Genomic DNA, 15,811 nt, shown 5'->3' with positions numbered 1-15,811 from the left:
GCATTTTGAAGCCTAAAATAGAGGTTATGATTTTTTTTTAAATGTGAAATCTAACACAGTGCCTTTTAACCACTTTTGCTTTCTGCTTTGTTTCCCAGCAGACTTCAGGAGGGATCTGCCACTACCTGTCTCGTGCCTGCTGTGCAGCGCTCCCTCTCCAACTATTCCTGCTCTTCTTACTGCTCCTCGCCTTCCTGCTCCCACTTATCGAGGAACAGGACAGCTGCAGCGTGGTCAATAACTTTGCACGTTCTTTCTACCTGACACTGAGGTATCAGGGTCCCCCTCCGACATAGCCGACATCCTGAGTTACCGTCATTTCACCAGTGATGCTGCACAACAGAACTCATTCCCTTGTTCTTGATGTAACGGTGACAGTACTCACACTGTCTGATATTTTGCTGTCTCTCAGACTCCAGGCAGAAGTTGCTTCATCATCTTGAAAGTGTTGGTATGGAAACCCATTGGTTACAACCACTGCGAGGACGTCAACAGGTATCTCCTTGTGGATAAGGCTCCAGAATGGACATTTGCCAACATTTCCCTGAGTATAATGTTGGGCCATTTTCAAAACAAATTACTTTATTTATAAGCTTAAAATCTAAATTATTTAGGAAAAATTGTTAACCATTGTCCATAATTTTCTGGCTGAAGGTTATGTGATTCCAGCCCTCCTCATTCATTGGGCACTGATGGGTTTAAATCTGATTTTTGATTTGTAGAATTTGGAGGGGTATAACTTTTGTGACTGGACAAGGTGGGAATTTATTTTATGTTTATAGCCATAAACTCATCTCTCTGGCTGACAGAAGTCACTAGGAAATAGTCATTCCAATCTGTGCGTGAAGGAGTTTTCTAATCTGCAGATCAGTAGTGTTTTTTAAATATAACTGATGTTATAGTGAGGGAGTTCCTGGAGAAATGTCATCCTAAATTGCAACATTGACATTTGGCCATTTTATTGTTGTCATTTCCAGAGGCTTCGGTAACACAGAATTATTTAGGACACAAGTTCAGTCATGACATACAAACATACAGCAGAGAAGGAGGCCATTTGGCCCATGGTGCCTGTGCCGGCTCTTTCAAAGAGTTATCCAATTAGTCCCGCTCCCTCGTTCTTTCTCTATATCTGTGCGAATTTCTCCTCATAGAATCATAGGTTACAGCACGGAAGGAAGCCAATTGACCTATCGAATCCATGCGGGTCTATACAAGAACAATCCAGCTAGTCGCTCTCCCCTGCCCTATTTCCATAGCTCTGCAAATTTTTTCCTTTCAAGTCCTTATCCAGTTCCCTTTTGAAGCCATGATTGAATCTGCCTCCACCACTCCCTCGGGCAGTGCATTTCAGATCCTAACCACTCGCTGTGTAAAAAAAGTTTTTTCTCATGTCACCTTTGGTTCTTTTGCCAATCACCTTAAATCTATGTCCTCTGGTCCTTGACCCTTCCGCCAATGGGAACAGTTTCTCTCGATCTACTCTGTCTGGACCCTTCATGATTTTGAATACTTCTATCAAATCTCCTCTCAACCTTCTCTGTTCCAAGGAGAACAACCCCAGTTTCTCCAGTCTATCCTCGTAACTAAAGTCCCTCATCCCTGGAATCATTCTAGTAAATCTCTCCTGAACCTTCTCTGAGGCCTTCACATCCTTCCTAAAGTGTAGTGCCCAGAACTGGACACAATACTCCAGTTGTGGTCGAACCAATGCTTTATGAAGGTTCATCATGACTTCTTTACTTTTGTACTCTATGCCTCTATTTATAAAGCCCAGGATCCCATATGCTTTTTTAACCGCTTTCTCAACTTGCCTTGCCACTTTCAATGATTTATGCATAAACACCCCCAGATACATCTGTTCTTGTACCCTTTTAGAATTTCACCCTCTAGTGTATATTGCCTCTCCTCATTCCTCCTACCGAAATGTATCACTTTGCATTTACTGCGTTTAATTTCATCTGCCACGTGTCCCCCCATGCCACCAGCCTGTCTATATCCTTTTGAAGTCTATCAGTATCCTCCTCACTGTTTACTACCCTTCCAAGTTTTGTGTCATCAGCAAATTTTGAAATTGTGCCCTGTACACCCAAGTCCAAGTCATTAATACATTTCAAAAAAAGCAGTGGTCCCAGCACCGACCCCTGGGGAACACCACTGTACACCTCTCCAAAAAACAACCATTCACCACTACTCTCTGTTTCCTGTTACTTAGCCAATTCTGTATCCATGCTACTACTGCCCCTTTTATTCCATGGGCGTCAATCTTGATGACAAGCCTATTATGCGGCACTTTATCAAACACCTTTTGAAAGTCCATATAAACCACATCAACTGCATTGCCCTCATCGACCCTCTCTGTTACCTCATCAAAAAACCCTATCAAGTTAGTTAAACACGATTTGCCTTTAACAAATCTGTGCTGATTTTCCCTAATCAATCCACACTTGTCTGCTAATTCTGTCCCGGATTATCATTTCTAAAAGTTTCCCCACCACCGAGGTTAAACTGACAACAAATAGTTGCTGGGTTTATCCTTATAACCTTTTTTGAACAAGGGTGTAATTCTCCAGTCCTCTGGCACCGCCCCTGTATCGAAGGATGTTTAGAAGATTATGGCCAGTACCTCTGCAATTTCCACCCATACATCCCTCAGCAACCTAGGATGCATCCCATCTGGACCGGGTGACTTATCTACTTTAAGTACAGCCAGCCTTTCTAGTACCTCCTCTATCAATTTTTAGCTCATCCAGTATCTTAGCTACACCTTCCTTTACTGAGACTCTGGCAGCATCTTCTTTGGTAAAGACAGATGCAAAGTTCTCATTTAGTACCTCGGCCATGCCCTCTGCCTCCATGAGTAGATCTCCTTTTTGGTCCCTGATTGGCCCCACCCCTTCTCTTACTACCCCATGCCTCCAGCTTATCTATATCCTCTTCAAGTCTACCACTATCCTATAGCACTATTTACATGCCAATAGAAGACTTTTGGATTCCCTTTCATGTTGGCCGCCAGTCTATTCTCATGCTCTTTCTTTGCCCCTCTTATTTCCTTTTTCACTTCCCCTCTGAACTTTCTATATTCTGCCTGTTTCTCACTTGTGTTATTTGTCATACACCCCCCCTTTTCTGCTTCATCTTACTCTCTATCTCTTTGTCATCCAGGGAGCTCTGGCTTTAGTTGCCCTACCTTTCCCCCTCGTGGGAATGTACCTAGACTGTACCTGAACCATCTCTTTTATAATGGAAATCCATATGTTAACATTTATAATGGAAATCCATATGTAAACTTTTATAATGGAAATCCATATGTAAACATTTATAATGGAAATCTATATGTAACCTTTATAATGGAAATCCGCACGTAACCATTTCTAATGGAAATCTATATGTAACATTTGAAATGGAAATCCATATGTAAACATTTTGCTGTTTGTTGATGAACCAATCAAATCACTCAAAATGTTTTTTTAAAATTCAGCTGCCATTTTTGCAAAACAAAGTTTTAACAAAACAAAAAAAGTTAACGATTACATATTTCACAATAACTTGATTAAATTTTTCCATTGCATTTTTTGTGTCTTTTAATATCTTTATTAAAGTTTTTACTTGAAGACATCAACCTCTCCCAAAAGCCTGGATTTTATATCAATGACTTGGATGAAGGAAGAGAGAGCCGTATATCTAAGTTTGCTGATGACACTAAGTTGGCACAGTAAATAACGTAGATGGGGGCAGAAGGTTACAAAGGGACATTGATAGATTCAGTGGGCGCTAAATTGGGCCGTGTAACGCCCGTTATTTCGGCACTACCCGGCCTCTCCAACGTCCAAGATGGCATTTTGGATGCACACGCACATTTCCAGCATGACATGCGCCAGACGCCATCTTGGTATAGGAGTTTGCGCAGGCGCAGATAATGAACGCTGGAATCATGTAAAGTAGGGAGAAACTGGCTACAATCAGTGTACAACGCTGATTTAAAGTGATAGACACCATTTTGGGACTTATCGCTCAACTCAACGCACAATCTTAACCCTGACCAACGGAACGTATCTTAGAGTGCCTGGAGGACCCCCTACCAGCGCTATTTAAAGGGACTATGCAGGATTTACAGGTTAGTGGCTGGATTATTACTTCTGGCTGCCCACACATTTACAATTGTTTTTGGAGGTCTCCCACACTTGAATATGAAGACGCAGGGACATAGCTTAATATTTAGAGCCAGGACGTGCAGGAGTGAAGTTAGGAAATGCTTCTACATGGAAAGGTTGGGAGAAGTTTGGGAAGCTCTTCTGCAAATGGCAGTTGATGCTAGCTCAATTGTGAATTCTAAACATGAGATTGATAGATTTCTGTGAACCAAGGATATTAAGGGATATGAGGCTAAGGCGGAAATATGCAATTAGGTCACAGCTCCACCATGATCTCATTAAATGGTGGAACATGCCCGAGGGGCTGAATGCCGCTGCCACTTGCTGCCTACTGATATGCGCTACCTTCTCCTGCAAGAAAGCGGGACGTGGGTCTGGGCAATGCCTGTCATTTATGAATAGCTGCCAGTGTGTGTGGCCTGTGAGTTGTGGTTCGGCGGCTTGCAACAGTAGCAATGTGTGAGGGTGAGGAAGCATCTGATTTGAAGAGTTGAGTTCTGATGGAAAGAGTTTGTTGGTGGGTGGGTGTTGGGGGGTTTAGTGCGTGGAGGAGTGGATGCGGCTCGTGGTGCAGTTGGTAGGAGATGCCACTTGACAGTTGACCTCATCACTTTGACCACTCGTGTCAAAGCATTGAACTTCTTCCTGCACTGGATTCATGTTCATGATGCTGTGCACCTGGCATTGACTTCATCCCCGACTGCCTCCCACTGCCTTTTGGGTGTATGTCTGGAGGGTTTCTTGCTTCCCCCCACCGTGGATATAAGATGTCCCTCCTTCTGTCCACCTCTTGCACCAAGGCGTCTGGTGCATCAGCAGAGAACCTTGCTGTATGGACTCTCAGGTCGGCAGATTGGTGAGATCTGGCATGCAGATTGGTGGATGTGGGATTTTGTGGTGCACAACCTTTATTCAATGTTTTAACATAACTCATCAGTATGTAAAAATAGGGATCAGACCTGCGTCTATGCTTTACGCGTCAAAATCTTTTCCCAAAGGTAGGGGAGTCTATAACGAGGGGACATAGATTTAAGGTGAGAGGGGAGAGATACAAAAGGGTCCAGAGGGGCAATTTTTTCACTCAAAGGGTGGTGAGTGTCTGGAACGAGCTGCCAGAGGCAGTAGTAGAGGCGGGTACAATTTTGTCTTTTAAAAAGCATTTGGACAGTTACATGGGTAAAATGGGTATAGAGGGATATGGGCCAAGTGCAGGCAACTGGGACTAGCTTAGTGGTATAAACTGGGCGACATGGACATGTTGGGCCGAAGGGCCTGTTTCCATGTTGTAAACTTCTATGATTCTATGATATGATTCAATGTCTGATCTCTGTTCAGGCTCTGTGCAGACAGCAGGCCCTTCAGGAGATTTCTAACAGACAGCTTGCCTTTAAGAGATCGGAGCTCCCTCTGCTGGTTTGAAAGTGCAAATTGCATGGAATGCTCGTTCAATTTCCAACGCTGATTGCAGGTGAGTCCTCAGGCCTGAGGAAAATCTCATCCTGCCCCGCGCAGGGACCATTGTGCGTGGAGTAATAGCGGATCGTGCTGCTCCCGCTCAAAAACAGGCCCTATCCAATTTTCCCACCATTGTATTTTCTAAATGGCGAGAAACTAGGAACTGTGGATGAGCAGAGGGATTTAAGGGTCCAAATACAGAAATCACGAAAAGCTAGTGGACAGGTACAAAAAATAATTAAAAAGGCAAATGGAATGTTGGCCTCTATCTCAAGAGGGCCAGAATACAAAGGGGTGCAACTTGTTCCAGCTGCACAGAGCTCTGGTTGGACCCCATCTGGAGTACCGCATTCAGCTCTGGGCACCGCATCTCAGGAAGGATATATTGGCCTTGGATGGGGTGCAGTGCAGATTCACCAGAATGATACCGGGGCTAAAAGGGTTAAATTATGAGGACAGGTTGCACAGACTAGGCTTGTATTCCCTTGAATATAGAATATTATGGGGTGATCCAATTGAAGTGTTTAAGATGATTACAGGATTTGATGGGGTCGACAGAAACCATTTCCTCTGGTGGGGGGGGGGGGGGGGAGTCCAGAACAAGGGGGCATAATCTTAAAATTAAAGCTCATCCGTTCAGGGGTGATGTCAGAAAACACTTCTTCACACAAAGGGTTAGGGTTAGAGTATGCTGCATTAGGGTTAGGTTTAGCATTTTGGGCAGAGGGGGGAATAGGCCCGCCCTGTGTTGTCTGCCTCTTCGGACTGCTGGCCCACACTTTGGATTGTTCCTGCTGTCCAAATGAATGTACCTTGACCTGTAGTTTTAGGCATTAGGGTTAGGGTTACGTTGCATTGGGGTTAGGGTTGGTGACGTTAGGGTTAGGGTTACGCTGCATTTGGGTGTGGGTTAGTGGTTAGTGTTAGGGTTAAGCTGCTTTAGGGTTAGTGGTTAGTGTTACGGTTAGGGTTACGCTGCATTAGGGTTAGGGTTTTGCTGTATTAGGTTTAGGGTTAGGGTGAGGGATACGCTGCATTAGGGTTAGGTTGTTTAGTGTGGGCAGGAGTGTAGTTACACCCTCTTGTGTTCGTTTTCTCACTCAGCCCTTGAGCTTCTTGTCACTGACCTGCCACTTTCGGTTGGCCCACGCTTTACTTTACCACCTGTCTTATTTTTCTTGCCCATCTCATCTTCTTAGCAGTTTCTTGATCAATAATGTATTGATCCCTCTCTCAGGTGATAATCAGTTCCTGGATTTTGCCGACCGATGGTCTCCATGTAGTAGTTATTGCATACTTGTAATTGGTGTTGGAATCAGTGTTAGGGTTACACTGTAATAGGGTTGGGCGGTTAAGATTAGGGTTAGGGTTGCTGCATTAGGGTTAGTATTAGCGTTAGGTGAGGGTCAGGGTTGCGGTTAGGTTTAGGGTTATGGGTTTAGGACTGCTTTAGAGTTAGGTTTTAGGGGTAGGGTGGGGTGCGTTAGGGTTAGGTTTTAGGGGTAGGGTGGGGGAATAGTGTTGCGCTGGGGTGAGGGTCAATGTTGCGGTTCGGTTTAGGGTTCGGGCTGCATTAAGGTTAGGTTTTAGGCGTAGAGTGGGGTGCGTTAGGGTTAGGGTTACGCTGCATTAGGGTTAGGGTTAGGGTTACGCTGCATTAGGGTTAGGGTTACGCTGCATTAGGGTTAGGGTTAGTGCATTAGGGTTAGGTTTAGTGTAACGCTGCGTTAGGGTCAGTAAGGGTTAGGTTTAGGGTTAGTGCATTAGGGTTAGGGTTAGGGTAACGCTGCATAAGGGTTAGGGTAAGGGTTGCATTAGGGTTAGGGTTAGTGTATTCGGGTTAGGGTTAGGGTTACGCTGCATTAGGGTTAGGGTTCAGGTTGCTGCGTTAGGGTTAGGGTGACGCTGCATTAGGGTTAGGGTTAGGGTTACGCTGCATTAGGGTTAGGGTTAGTGAATTAGGGTTAGTGCATTAGGGTTAGGGTTAGGCTGCATTCGGGTTAGGGTTAGGGTTAATGCATTAGGGTTAGGGTTAGGTTGTATGGTGTGGGCAGGAGGGTAGTTACACCCTCTTGTGTTCGTAATCTCACTCAACACTTGAGCTTCTTGTCACTTATACCTGCCACTTTTGGTTGGCCCACGCTTTACCTTACCACCTGGCTTCTTTTTCTTGCCGATATCTTCTTATTAATTTCTTGATCTGTAATCCTTTGATCCCCCTCTGGGGTTATAATCAGTTCCTGGGTTTTGCCAATTTATGGTCTCCATGTAGTATTTAGTTATTATTATTGGTGTTGGAACCCTACCCTTTATTTTAAGTAGTGTTAGGGTTATGTTGTATTGGGGTTGGGGGTTCAGGTTAGGGTTAGGGTTGCTGCACTGGGGTTAGTGTTGGGGTTAGGTGAAGGTCAGGGTCGCAGTTAGGTTCAGGGCTATATTGGGGTTAGGTTGGGGTGCATCAGGGTTAGGGTTAGGTGTTTAGGGGTGGGGTGGGGTTAGCGTTAAGTTTTAGGGGTAGGGTTGGGTGCATCAGGGTTAGGTGTTTAGGGTTAGGGTTACGCTGCATTAGGGTTAGGGTTAGGGTTAGTGCATTAGGGTTAGGTTTTAAAATGGTGGGCAGAGGGGGGAAACGCCCTCCCTATGTTGTCTGCCTCTTGGTTCTGGCCCGCACCTCAGACTATTGCTGTTGTCCAAATGAATGCACCTTGTGCTTTAGCTTTCGGCACCATCCAGAGTTCCTGCTTGGCTACTACTGAATGTGTCTCGTCCTCCAGCCTTAAGTACCATCCATCGTTCCTTCTTGGAACACTCCGACCGGTTTCGCCGTCTTGCGGCTCCTCAGGGAGTTACAAACAAACAGACAAAGTCCTTGGTGCGTTGCATTAGGGTTAGGGTTAGGGTTAGGGTTCGGGTTAGTGACGCTGCATTAGGGTTAGGGTTAGGGTTACGCTGCATTAGGGTTAGGGTTAAGGGTTAGGGTTAGGGTTAGGGTTGCTGCATTAGGGTTAGGGTTAGGGTTACGCTGCATTAGGGTTAGGGTTAGGTTGTATGGTGTGGGCAGGAGGGTAGTTACACCCTCTTGTGTTCGTATTCTCACTCAACTCTTGAGCTTCTTGTCACTTATACCTGCCACTTTTGGTTGGCCCACGCTTTACCTTACCACCTGGCTTCTTTTTCTTGCCGATCGCTTCTTAGTAATTTCTTGATCCGTAATCCTTTGATCCCCCTCTGGGGTTATAATCAGTTCCTGGGTTTTGCCAATTTATGGTCTCTATGTCGTATTTAGTTATTATTATTGGTGTTGGAACTCTACCCTTTATTTTACGTAGTGTTAGGGTTATGTTGTATTGAGGTTGGGGGGTTCCGGTTAGGGTTAGGGTTGCTGCACTGGGGTTAGTGTTGGGGTTAGGTGAGGGTCAGGGTCGCAGTTAGGTTCAGGGCTATATTGGGGTTAGGTTGGGGTGCATCAGGGTTAGGGTTAGGTGTTTAGGGGTGGGGTGGGGTTAGGGTTATGTTTTAGGGATAGGGTTGGGTGCATCAGGGTTAGGGTTAGGTGTTTAGGGGTAGGGTAGGGTGCATCAGGGTTAGGGTCCAGGGTCAGAGTTGTGATTAGATTCAGGGCTGGGGGGTTGGAGTTATGGGTTAGGGTTGCATTAGGGGTAGGGTTAAGTGAGGGTCAGGGTTTAGGAGTAGGGTGGGGTGTGTTAGGCTTAGATTTTAGGGGTGGGGTGGGAGATTAGGTTTGCTGTATTAGAGTTACGGTTAGGCTTTAGGGGTAGAATGGGGTGCATTTGGAGAGTTGTGATTAGATTCAGGGCTGGGGGGTTGGAGTTATGGGTTAGGGTTGCATTAGGGGTAGGGTTAAGTGAGGGTCAGGGTTTAGGAGTAGGGTGGGGTGTGTTAGGCTTAGATTTTAGGGGTGGGGTGGGAGATTAGGTTTGCTGTATTAGAGTTACGGTTAGGCTTTAGGGGTAGAGTGGGGTGCATTTGGAGTTAGGATTTGGGATATGGATGGGGTCTGTTTGTAGTTAGGGTTGGGGCTTTGGTCTGTTTGTTGTGGGCAGTGTGGGGCTTAAACAGTAGGGGTTAGCTCTGTTTATTGTGATTAGGGTAGGGTGTGGTGTGGTTGCGGTTTGGGAGGTTTATCAAGTTGGGGTTGGGATTTGTGGTAATTAAGGTCGGGGCAGTTTTGTTTTTTGATGTTGGATTTCCCCCATTTTAGATCTGATTTAAGCCCTTTGGTAACTGAGTTTGTAGGGTTGTTATCCAGTGTTTTTCCCTCCTCTTCCTTTGTGAGGTTGTCCAGTTCATGTTGGTCTCCAACCCCATAAATTCCAGGGATTCAAGACCATGCTCCATGAAGTGTCGGGAGGTAGGTTTGTATACATCCTTTGTTCTAATAGCACTGAGGTGCCCTGTGAGCCTCATCCTTAGACTATTCCCTGTTTCTCCTACATACAAGATGTGGCATTGTTTGCATCGAATTGCATAAACAGCATTGTGCTGTTCACATGTAATTCTTTGTTTAATTAGGGCTGCTTTTCCTGTGTGTCTATTTTGTATCATTTTGCGGATTATTAGGTATTTACACGTCCCACATTTTGGGTTTGTGCAGTTCTGGGTTGTCTGTTTTCTTATCCTACTCCGAACCAGCATGTCCCGAAGGTTCCGAGTTCTTTTGTATGCTGACGTTATGTGGTATCGACTAAGTGTGTCAACATCCTCTTTTAGTTTCCCAAATTGGGTTTTAATCACTCCGTGTATTAGTTTGGTCGTTGTATCGTATGTCGTTATCAGTGGTAGTCTTGCTACTTCTCTGTTTGGCCGTGGGCTATTCAGTCCCCTCAGGAAATCAGACTTAAGGTGCCTGAGGAACCTTTTTGTGTAACCTCTCTGTCTCAGTGCAGTAAATAGGGTTGTGGTGGCTTCCCTAAAGTCCTCTCCGTTTGTGCATATGCGGTGAAAACGTGTCAGTTGTGACTTCACCAGCCCCCGAAAGGTATGTTTTGGATGGTGGCTGTTTATGTGCAGGAGTGTGTGTGTGTCTGTTTCTTTAAAGAATACCTTTGTTGCTAGCTTGTGGCTGTTATTCTCCTGTTGTAATTTAAATACTGTGGTGTCCAGGAAATCCACACTTTCTCTATGTGTTGTAACTTTAAGTTTAATAGATTGGTGGTGACTGTTGAGAATACCTACAAATTCTTGCAATTCTGTTTCTGTGTGAGTCCAGACTCCCCATATGTCATCCAGGTATCTGTAATAACACATCGGGAGCTTGGAACACTTTTCAAAGACTGTGTTTTCCCAGTCTGCCATGTATATGTTTGCGTAGGCCGGGGCAAATTTCTTGCCCATAGCCGTGCCCTTAATCTGTAGGTAGAATTGCTCCTGGAATTCAAAGTCATTTTTTGTTAGTCCTAGGTGTAATAGCTGGATTATGGCTGCATCTGGTCTGTGGGGTTGGGGGAACTTTCTAAGGATATTTTCCACTGCCTGTATGCCTCTGTCTGTTTCTATGTTTGTGTATAGGCTTTCAATGTCCATGGTAAAGAGTATTGCGTTCGGGGGTACGGTCAGTGAGTTCACTATTTCTATGAAGTGGTAAGTGTCTTTAATGTAGCTAGGGTGCTTCTGTGATAAGGGGTTTAGGAATGAGTCAATGTATTCTGCTATCCTGTAGGATTCACTACCACAGTCTGACACAATTGGTCTTCCTGGTGGGATTTCTCCTGGTACAGTCCATGTGTCAGGGTGCTTGTGTATTTTGGGTAGTATGTACAATTTTCTGGGTTGTGGTTGTTCCCCCCTTAGGTATTCCACTTGTTTCTGATTTAAGTGTTTAGATTTCTTTAGTTCTGTTAAAATGTTTCCAATCTCTTTTCGTGTGTCCTGGTAAATTGGTCCTGCTAATTTCGTGTAGTGGGCTGTATTATTAAGCTGTCTGTGAGCTTCAAGTAGATACTGTTGCCTATCCATGATCACTATACTACTGCCCTTATCTGCTGGTTTTATGATTATATCTAGATTGTTTCTAAGTTCTATGATTGCCCGTCTCTCTCTTCCAGTGAGGTTTTGCTTGTCTGTCTGTTTAGGGATTTTTTCAATTTGTGATTGAGTCTGTTTAATAAAGTTTAGGATTTCTGGCTCTATTTTATTGTTTGGTGGGGTCCATTCTGATGGTGGTGTAAAAGGTTGCTTGTCTGTTTCTGAATCGCTAAAGTAATCGGTCAGTTTTACTCTCCTGTAAAACCTTTTCAGATCTTCCTGAATTTGTACTTTACAATGTTTTGGGGTTGGAACAAATGTAAGGCCCTTGTTTAAAATCCTCTCCTGTACCTCTGTGGGGTTAAAGAGTTGGGAAATATTAATAACAGTTTTTCCCAGGTTCAATCTACCCTTCTCTCGGGTTAATGTCCTTTTTAGTTTAAAGACTTCATCCACTGGTTTATTATGTTATGGGCAGTGCTATCTGTCCAATGGATGTGGTCAGCCCCCACTTTAAAGGATCTAGCATTAATTGCTGGTATGTAATTCTGTTTTTTTATATGCTGGTTAATTCCTCTGATTGTATCCCTCTCCGTTTCTGGAAGTAAGTTACTGAAGTTAATTTCCGGCACCCAGATCTGAGCATTTGGGAATGTGCTCTTAGCCAATTTAAGTAATGACTGCAGTTGCTTGGTTGCAGTCAGTGGTCTCTGCGTTCGATTATTAATGCCAACTGAGAGCACCACCTTTTTGGTCTCCGGACAGGGTTCCAATTTGTCCAGAATTGCTGTGACATGAATGAATTTAGCTCCTGGAAAGCTATCAATTTGGGTGGTGGGATTTGGGCATCTTTTTATCTTGGAGAGGTTAGAATCTCCTATTATTAAAATGGATTTTCTGGGTTCCAATTTCCAGGTAATGTTTTTTCGGCTGGTGTTGGGGTGCCTCGTCACTCTCTGTGCATCTTCCCCTTCAGAGTCAGGTTCTGCCCCTGTTGGTGTGTTTTCTGTTTCTATGTCTGCTACCCCTGCCTCCCCTATTGTGTTCCCTACCTCGGCTTCAGCTATTTCTGCCTCTCCTACTGTGTTGTCTGTCTGGGCTCTCATTGTTCCTGTCCTCATTTCTGTGTCTATTGGGTTTACCTGTCCGGTCTGGTCGCTCTTTTGTTTCTGTGGAAGGTGTTGTTTTGTGACACTGATCTCGGGCTCTAGAACTGCTGTATTTCTTGGGATGGTTGGTTTGGTACAGTCTTTCTTTTGTCTCTGTGGGAGCGGTTGGTACGTGACCCTGGTTTTGGGGTACAGGAATGTTGTGCATGGATTTGTCCCTGGTGTAGGAGGGGTTCTCCCTTCTGTTTGTTTTGGGTCTGAGGAATCCCTAGTGATTTGGTTTAATACGGTCTGATGTTGGTTCCCCATGTAGTGCTGGGGTCTACGTGGCTCAGGCTCTTGAGAGCCAAGTGTGATGTCCAGGTCCCTAATGATGGCCACATTGGAAATCCTGGTCCTTGGCCTGTGGGGTGGGGTAGGGCTAGTCGCCGCCCTGGATGGCGGGGAAGGGGGGGTCACTGCCCTGGACCGCAAGGAAGGGGGGGTTTCAGTGGTCTGCTGGTGGTGTGATGAAGTCGGGGTAGCTGGCCCACGGGGTGGGGGGGTCTGTCGGTGGCGTGACGAAGTCATGGCAGCTGGCTCAAAGGGTGGGGGTGTGTGTTGGTGGTGTGACGAAGTCGTGGCAACTGGTGCAAGGGGTGGGGGGGTCCATCGGTGGCATGACAAAGTCATGGCAGCTGGCTCCAAGGGTGGGGGGGTGTGTTGGTGGTGTGACGAAGTCGTGGCAACTGGTGCAAGGGGTGGGGGGGTCTGCCGGTGGCGTGCTGAAGTCATGGCAGCTGGCTCAAAGGGTGGGGGGGTGTGTCGGTGGCTTGACGAGGTTGTGGCAGTTGGCTCACGGGGTGGGGGTGTCCGTCGGTGGCGTGACAAAGTCGTGGCAGCTGGCCCACGGGGTGGGGGTGGGTTTTCAGTCCATCTGCGGCATGAGGGGGCTGTGATCGCAGGCTGGTGGAACAAGGCTGCCCAGGTATTTGGCCTATGGCGTGGGGGCGTCCTAGTCCGTGTGCCGGTCTGCTGTTCTGTCCTCAATTGTGTGCTGGTCCCTTGCTCTGTCAACCGTGATGCTAATCCCACCACATGTCTCTTTGTCTCATCAATTGATTGAATTTTGAATTGATGTCTAAGACTCTTTTTAATCCAATTAGTGGCTTTCGTCATAATTTCTTCCAGGCGCTCTGTCACTGCAGCCTGAGCAAATTCATTTTCTAATTCTTCCAGGTTTGTTGTATAGTGCTCAATTAGAATCTGTCTGGTCTGTTTTGCCCAATTTTCTGAATTCAAAGCCAATTTGGTTAGGGTTTCCTGTGACGGTTTTGCCGGTTTTATAAAGCAGGTTAGTTTATCAGCTTGTTTTAAGATGCCCTTAGGGGGCTGATTCTGGCCCTTTGAGAATATTAGATGGTGGATTGTCTGGAAAATTCTATAAATTATTCTCACTGTTGTAGCAAATTCATCCCTGGCTACGGGGAGACACCTATGTGTACCAGGGTCCGACCTCATATGCGTACGGTTGTCAGACAACCTGCATGTGTTCCGCATAGTGTTAGCCATTCCCTGGGTGTAGAAAGGTGCAAAAGGTTTTAAAAGATGTTACTAGCTTCTATTTGGTAATAGAGGTCTCCGCTAGTAACTGTAATCTCACCCCACGGTGGCTCCCTGGCTCAGATGGTCTCCTGCCTGGGACTGCGTCCTCCAAACACTCCCCAGCTCAGCCGGCTGTCCCGCCTGGAAAGGCTCTTTTTCCACCGGTCTCACCTCCCCTCCGGTGGCTCTCTGGCTTCGATGGTTCTCTGCCTGCAACAGTACTATCCAAAAACTCTTTCGTTCAGTAAGTTCTCCGGCCTGGAATCTTTTTTTCTCCGACGTTTCGCTTATCCTTAAGCTTCATCAGGGAGAAAGGATTTTAACGTTGTTTACAGTTGTTTATAAGTCCGGAGCCTTGGACTGGCCCCTCCCCTGTGTGGACTGGCCCCTCCCCTGTGTGGACTGGCCCCTCCCCTGTGTGCTACTGTTGGCTGAAGTTTTGTTCCCGCCCACAAGCAGGCTAGCCTTGACCTGGGATTGGTTAGAATTTCTGTCCTGTATGTAATGAGTCCTGTCTCATGCAGGGCTGGCCCCGCCCCCTTCGCTCCACGTGTTCCTTATTTTTAAATTATATTTTTTTAACCTAATGTTTTAATGTTCCTTTAGTTTATCTTAGATGTTTGGGGTTATTTTTTTTGAGGTAATGTTTTTAAAAATATTGTTTTTTAACCTTTGAATCTGTTTTAATGCTCCAGGTCATTCTGGCGCCACGGAGTCTGACTGTCCGCTGACCCCGGGGCTTGATTACCTGTCCGCCTCACCTCATTTTTTAAATAAAAACATGAAGCTACTTCTCCAAACCCCCACCTCCGGCTATGCCTTTTAATTATGAGGGTATTTTAAACAATTAATTAAACTTCCCACCGATTTCCTCCTTTTTAAACCCGGTCGCTCGTTAAACGAAACTCAATCTCCCAGAATGCCTCACGCGTCGCTCGCTTTTCAGCGGCCGCGCAGAAAAAAACCGATTTCCAAGGTCCGATTCCCCAAAAAAACTCCCGAATCCGCCGCCACCCACCCCCCCGGGGGGAGAGGAGGGGGAAAGAAAGGTCCCCCAGCCCCAAAAAACCAAAGTAAACCCTTTTATTTAAGAGCGTTGCCCTCGTGTTTGACCCGAGAGAACTCCATATCCCAGAATGCCTCACGCGGCGCTCGCTTTTCAGTCGCTGAGAAAAAAACCCGATTTCAAAGATAAAAATCACCCGGTGAACGCTCAAAATCTAAAGACTAGATAAAGTTATCGGATTCTCACCCGTGTCCCCAACTCCTCCAGATCCCCGGGGAAAGGGTTTCTTTTAAAAAACCGAGGTCGATATCCAGCAGCTCCCTGCTGTCGCGTTCCCCGCAGCACCAGGCATCTCTTAAAGGGGCCGTCCCCGCAGCACCAGGCATCTCTTAAAGGGGCCGTCCCCGCATCCATGTCCAGAGACCGTGTCTATGGGAACTACAACTTTTTTTTAAAATATGTAATCTTTTGTGCCCTTATTGCTGTCCCAAACCTCGTGGGGGGGGGGGGGGTTTGGGAAG

At 45.9% G+C, this 15,811-nt stretch overlaps 1 protein-coding gene across 5 annotated transcripts in view; it reads left to right on the top strand.

The window, feature by feature from the left end:
• syne3 (spectrin repeat containing, nuclear envelope family member 3) overlaps positions 1-3,568 on the top strand; it is a 207,420-nt gene extending 203,852 nt beyond the window's left edge. For 4 of the 5 annotated variants that reach the window (XM_067992140.1, XM_067992143.1, XM_067992141.1 and 1 more), the window contains one exon: positions 99-3,568. In XM_067992140.1, coding sequence (XP_067848241.1) covers positions 99-296 — 198 coding nt within the window. In that variant the 3' untranslated portion in view covers positions 297-3,568. The remainder of the gene's footprint in view (positions 1-98) is intronic. The other variant, XM_067992139.1, reaches the window with a different exon arrangement.
• Positions 3,569-15,811: the final 12,243 nt, after the last annotated feature.

Source organism: Heptranchias perlo, chromosome 10, assembly GCF_035084215.1.
Source record: "Heptranchias perlo isolate sHepPer1 chromosome 10, sHepPer1.hap1, whole genome shotgun sequence".
Classification (NCBI taxonomy): domain Eukaryota; kingdom Metazoa; phylum Chordata; class Chondrichthyes; order Hexanchiformes; family Hexanchidae; genus Heptranchias; species Heptranchias perlo.
The sequence above is the reverse complement of the archived record's forward strand: the minus strand, read 5'-3'. Positions and strand labels throughout refer to the sequence as shown.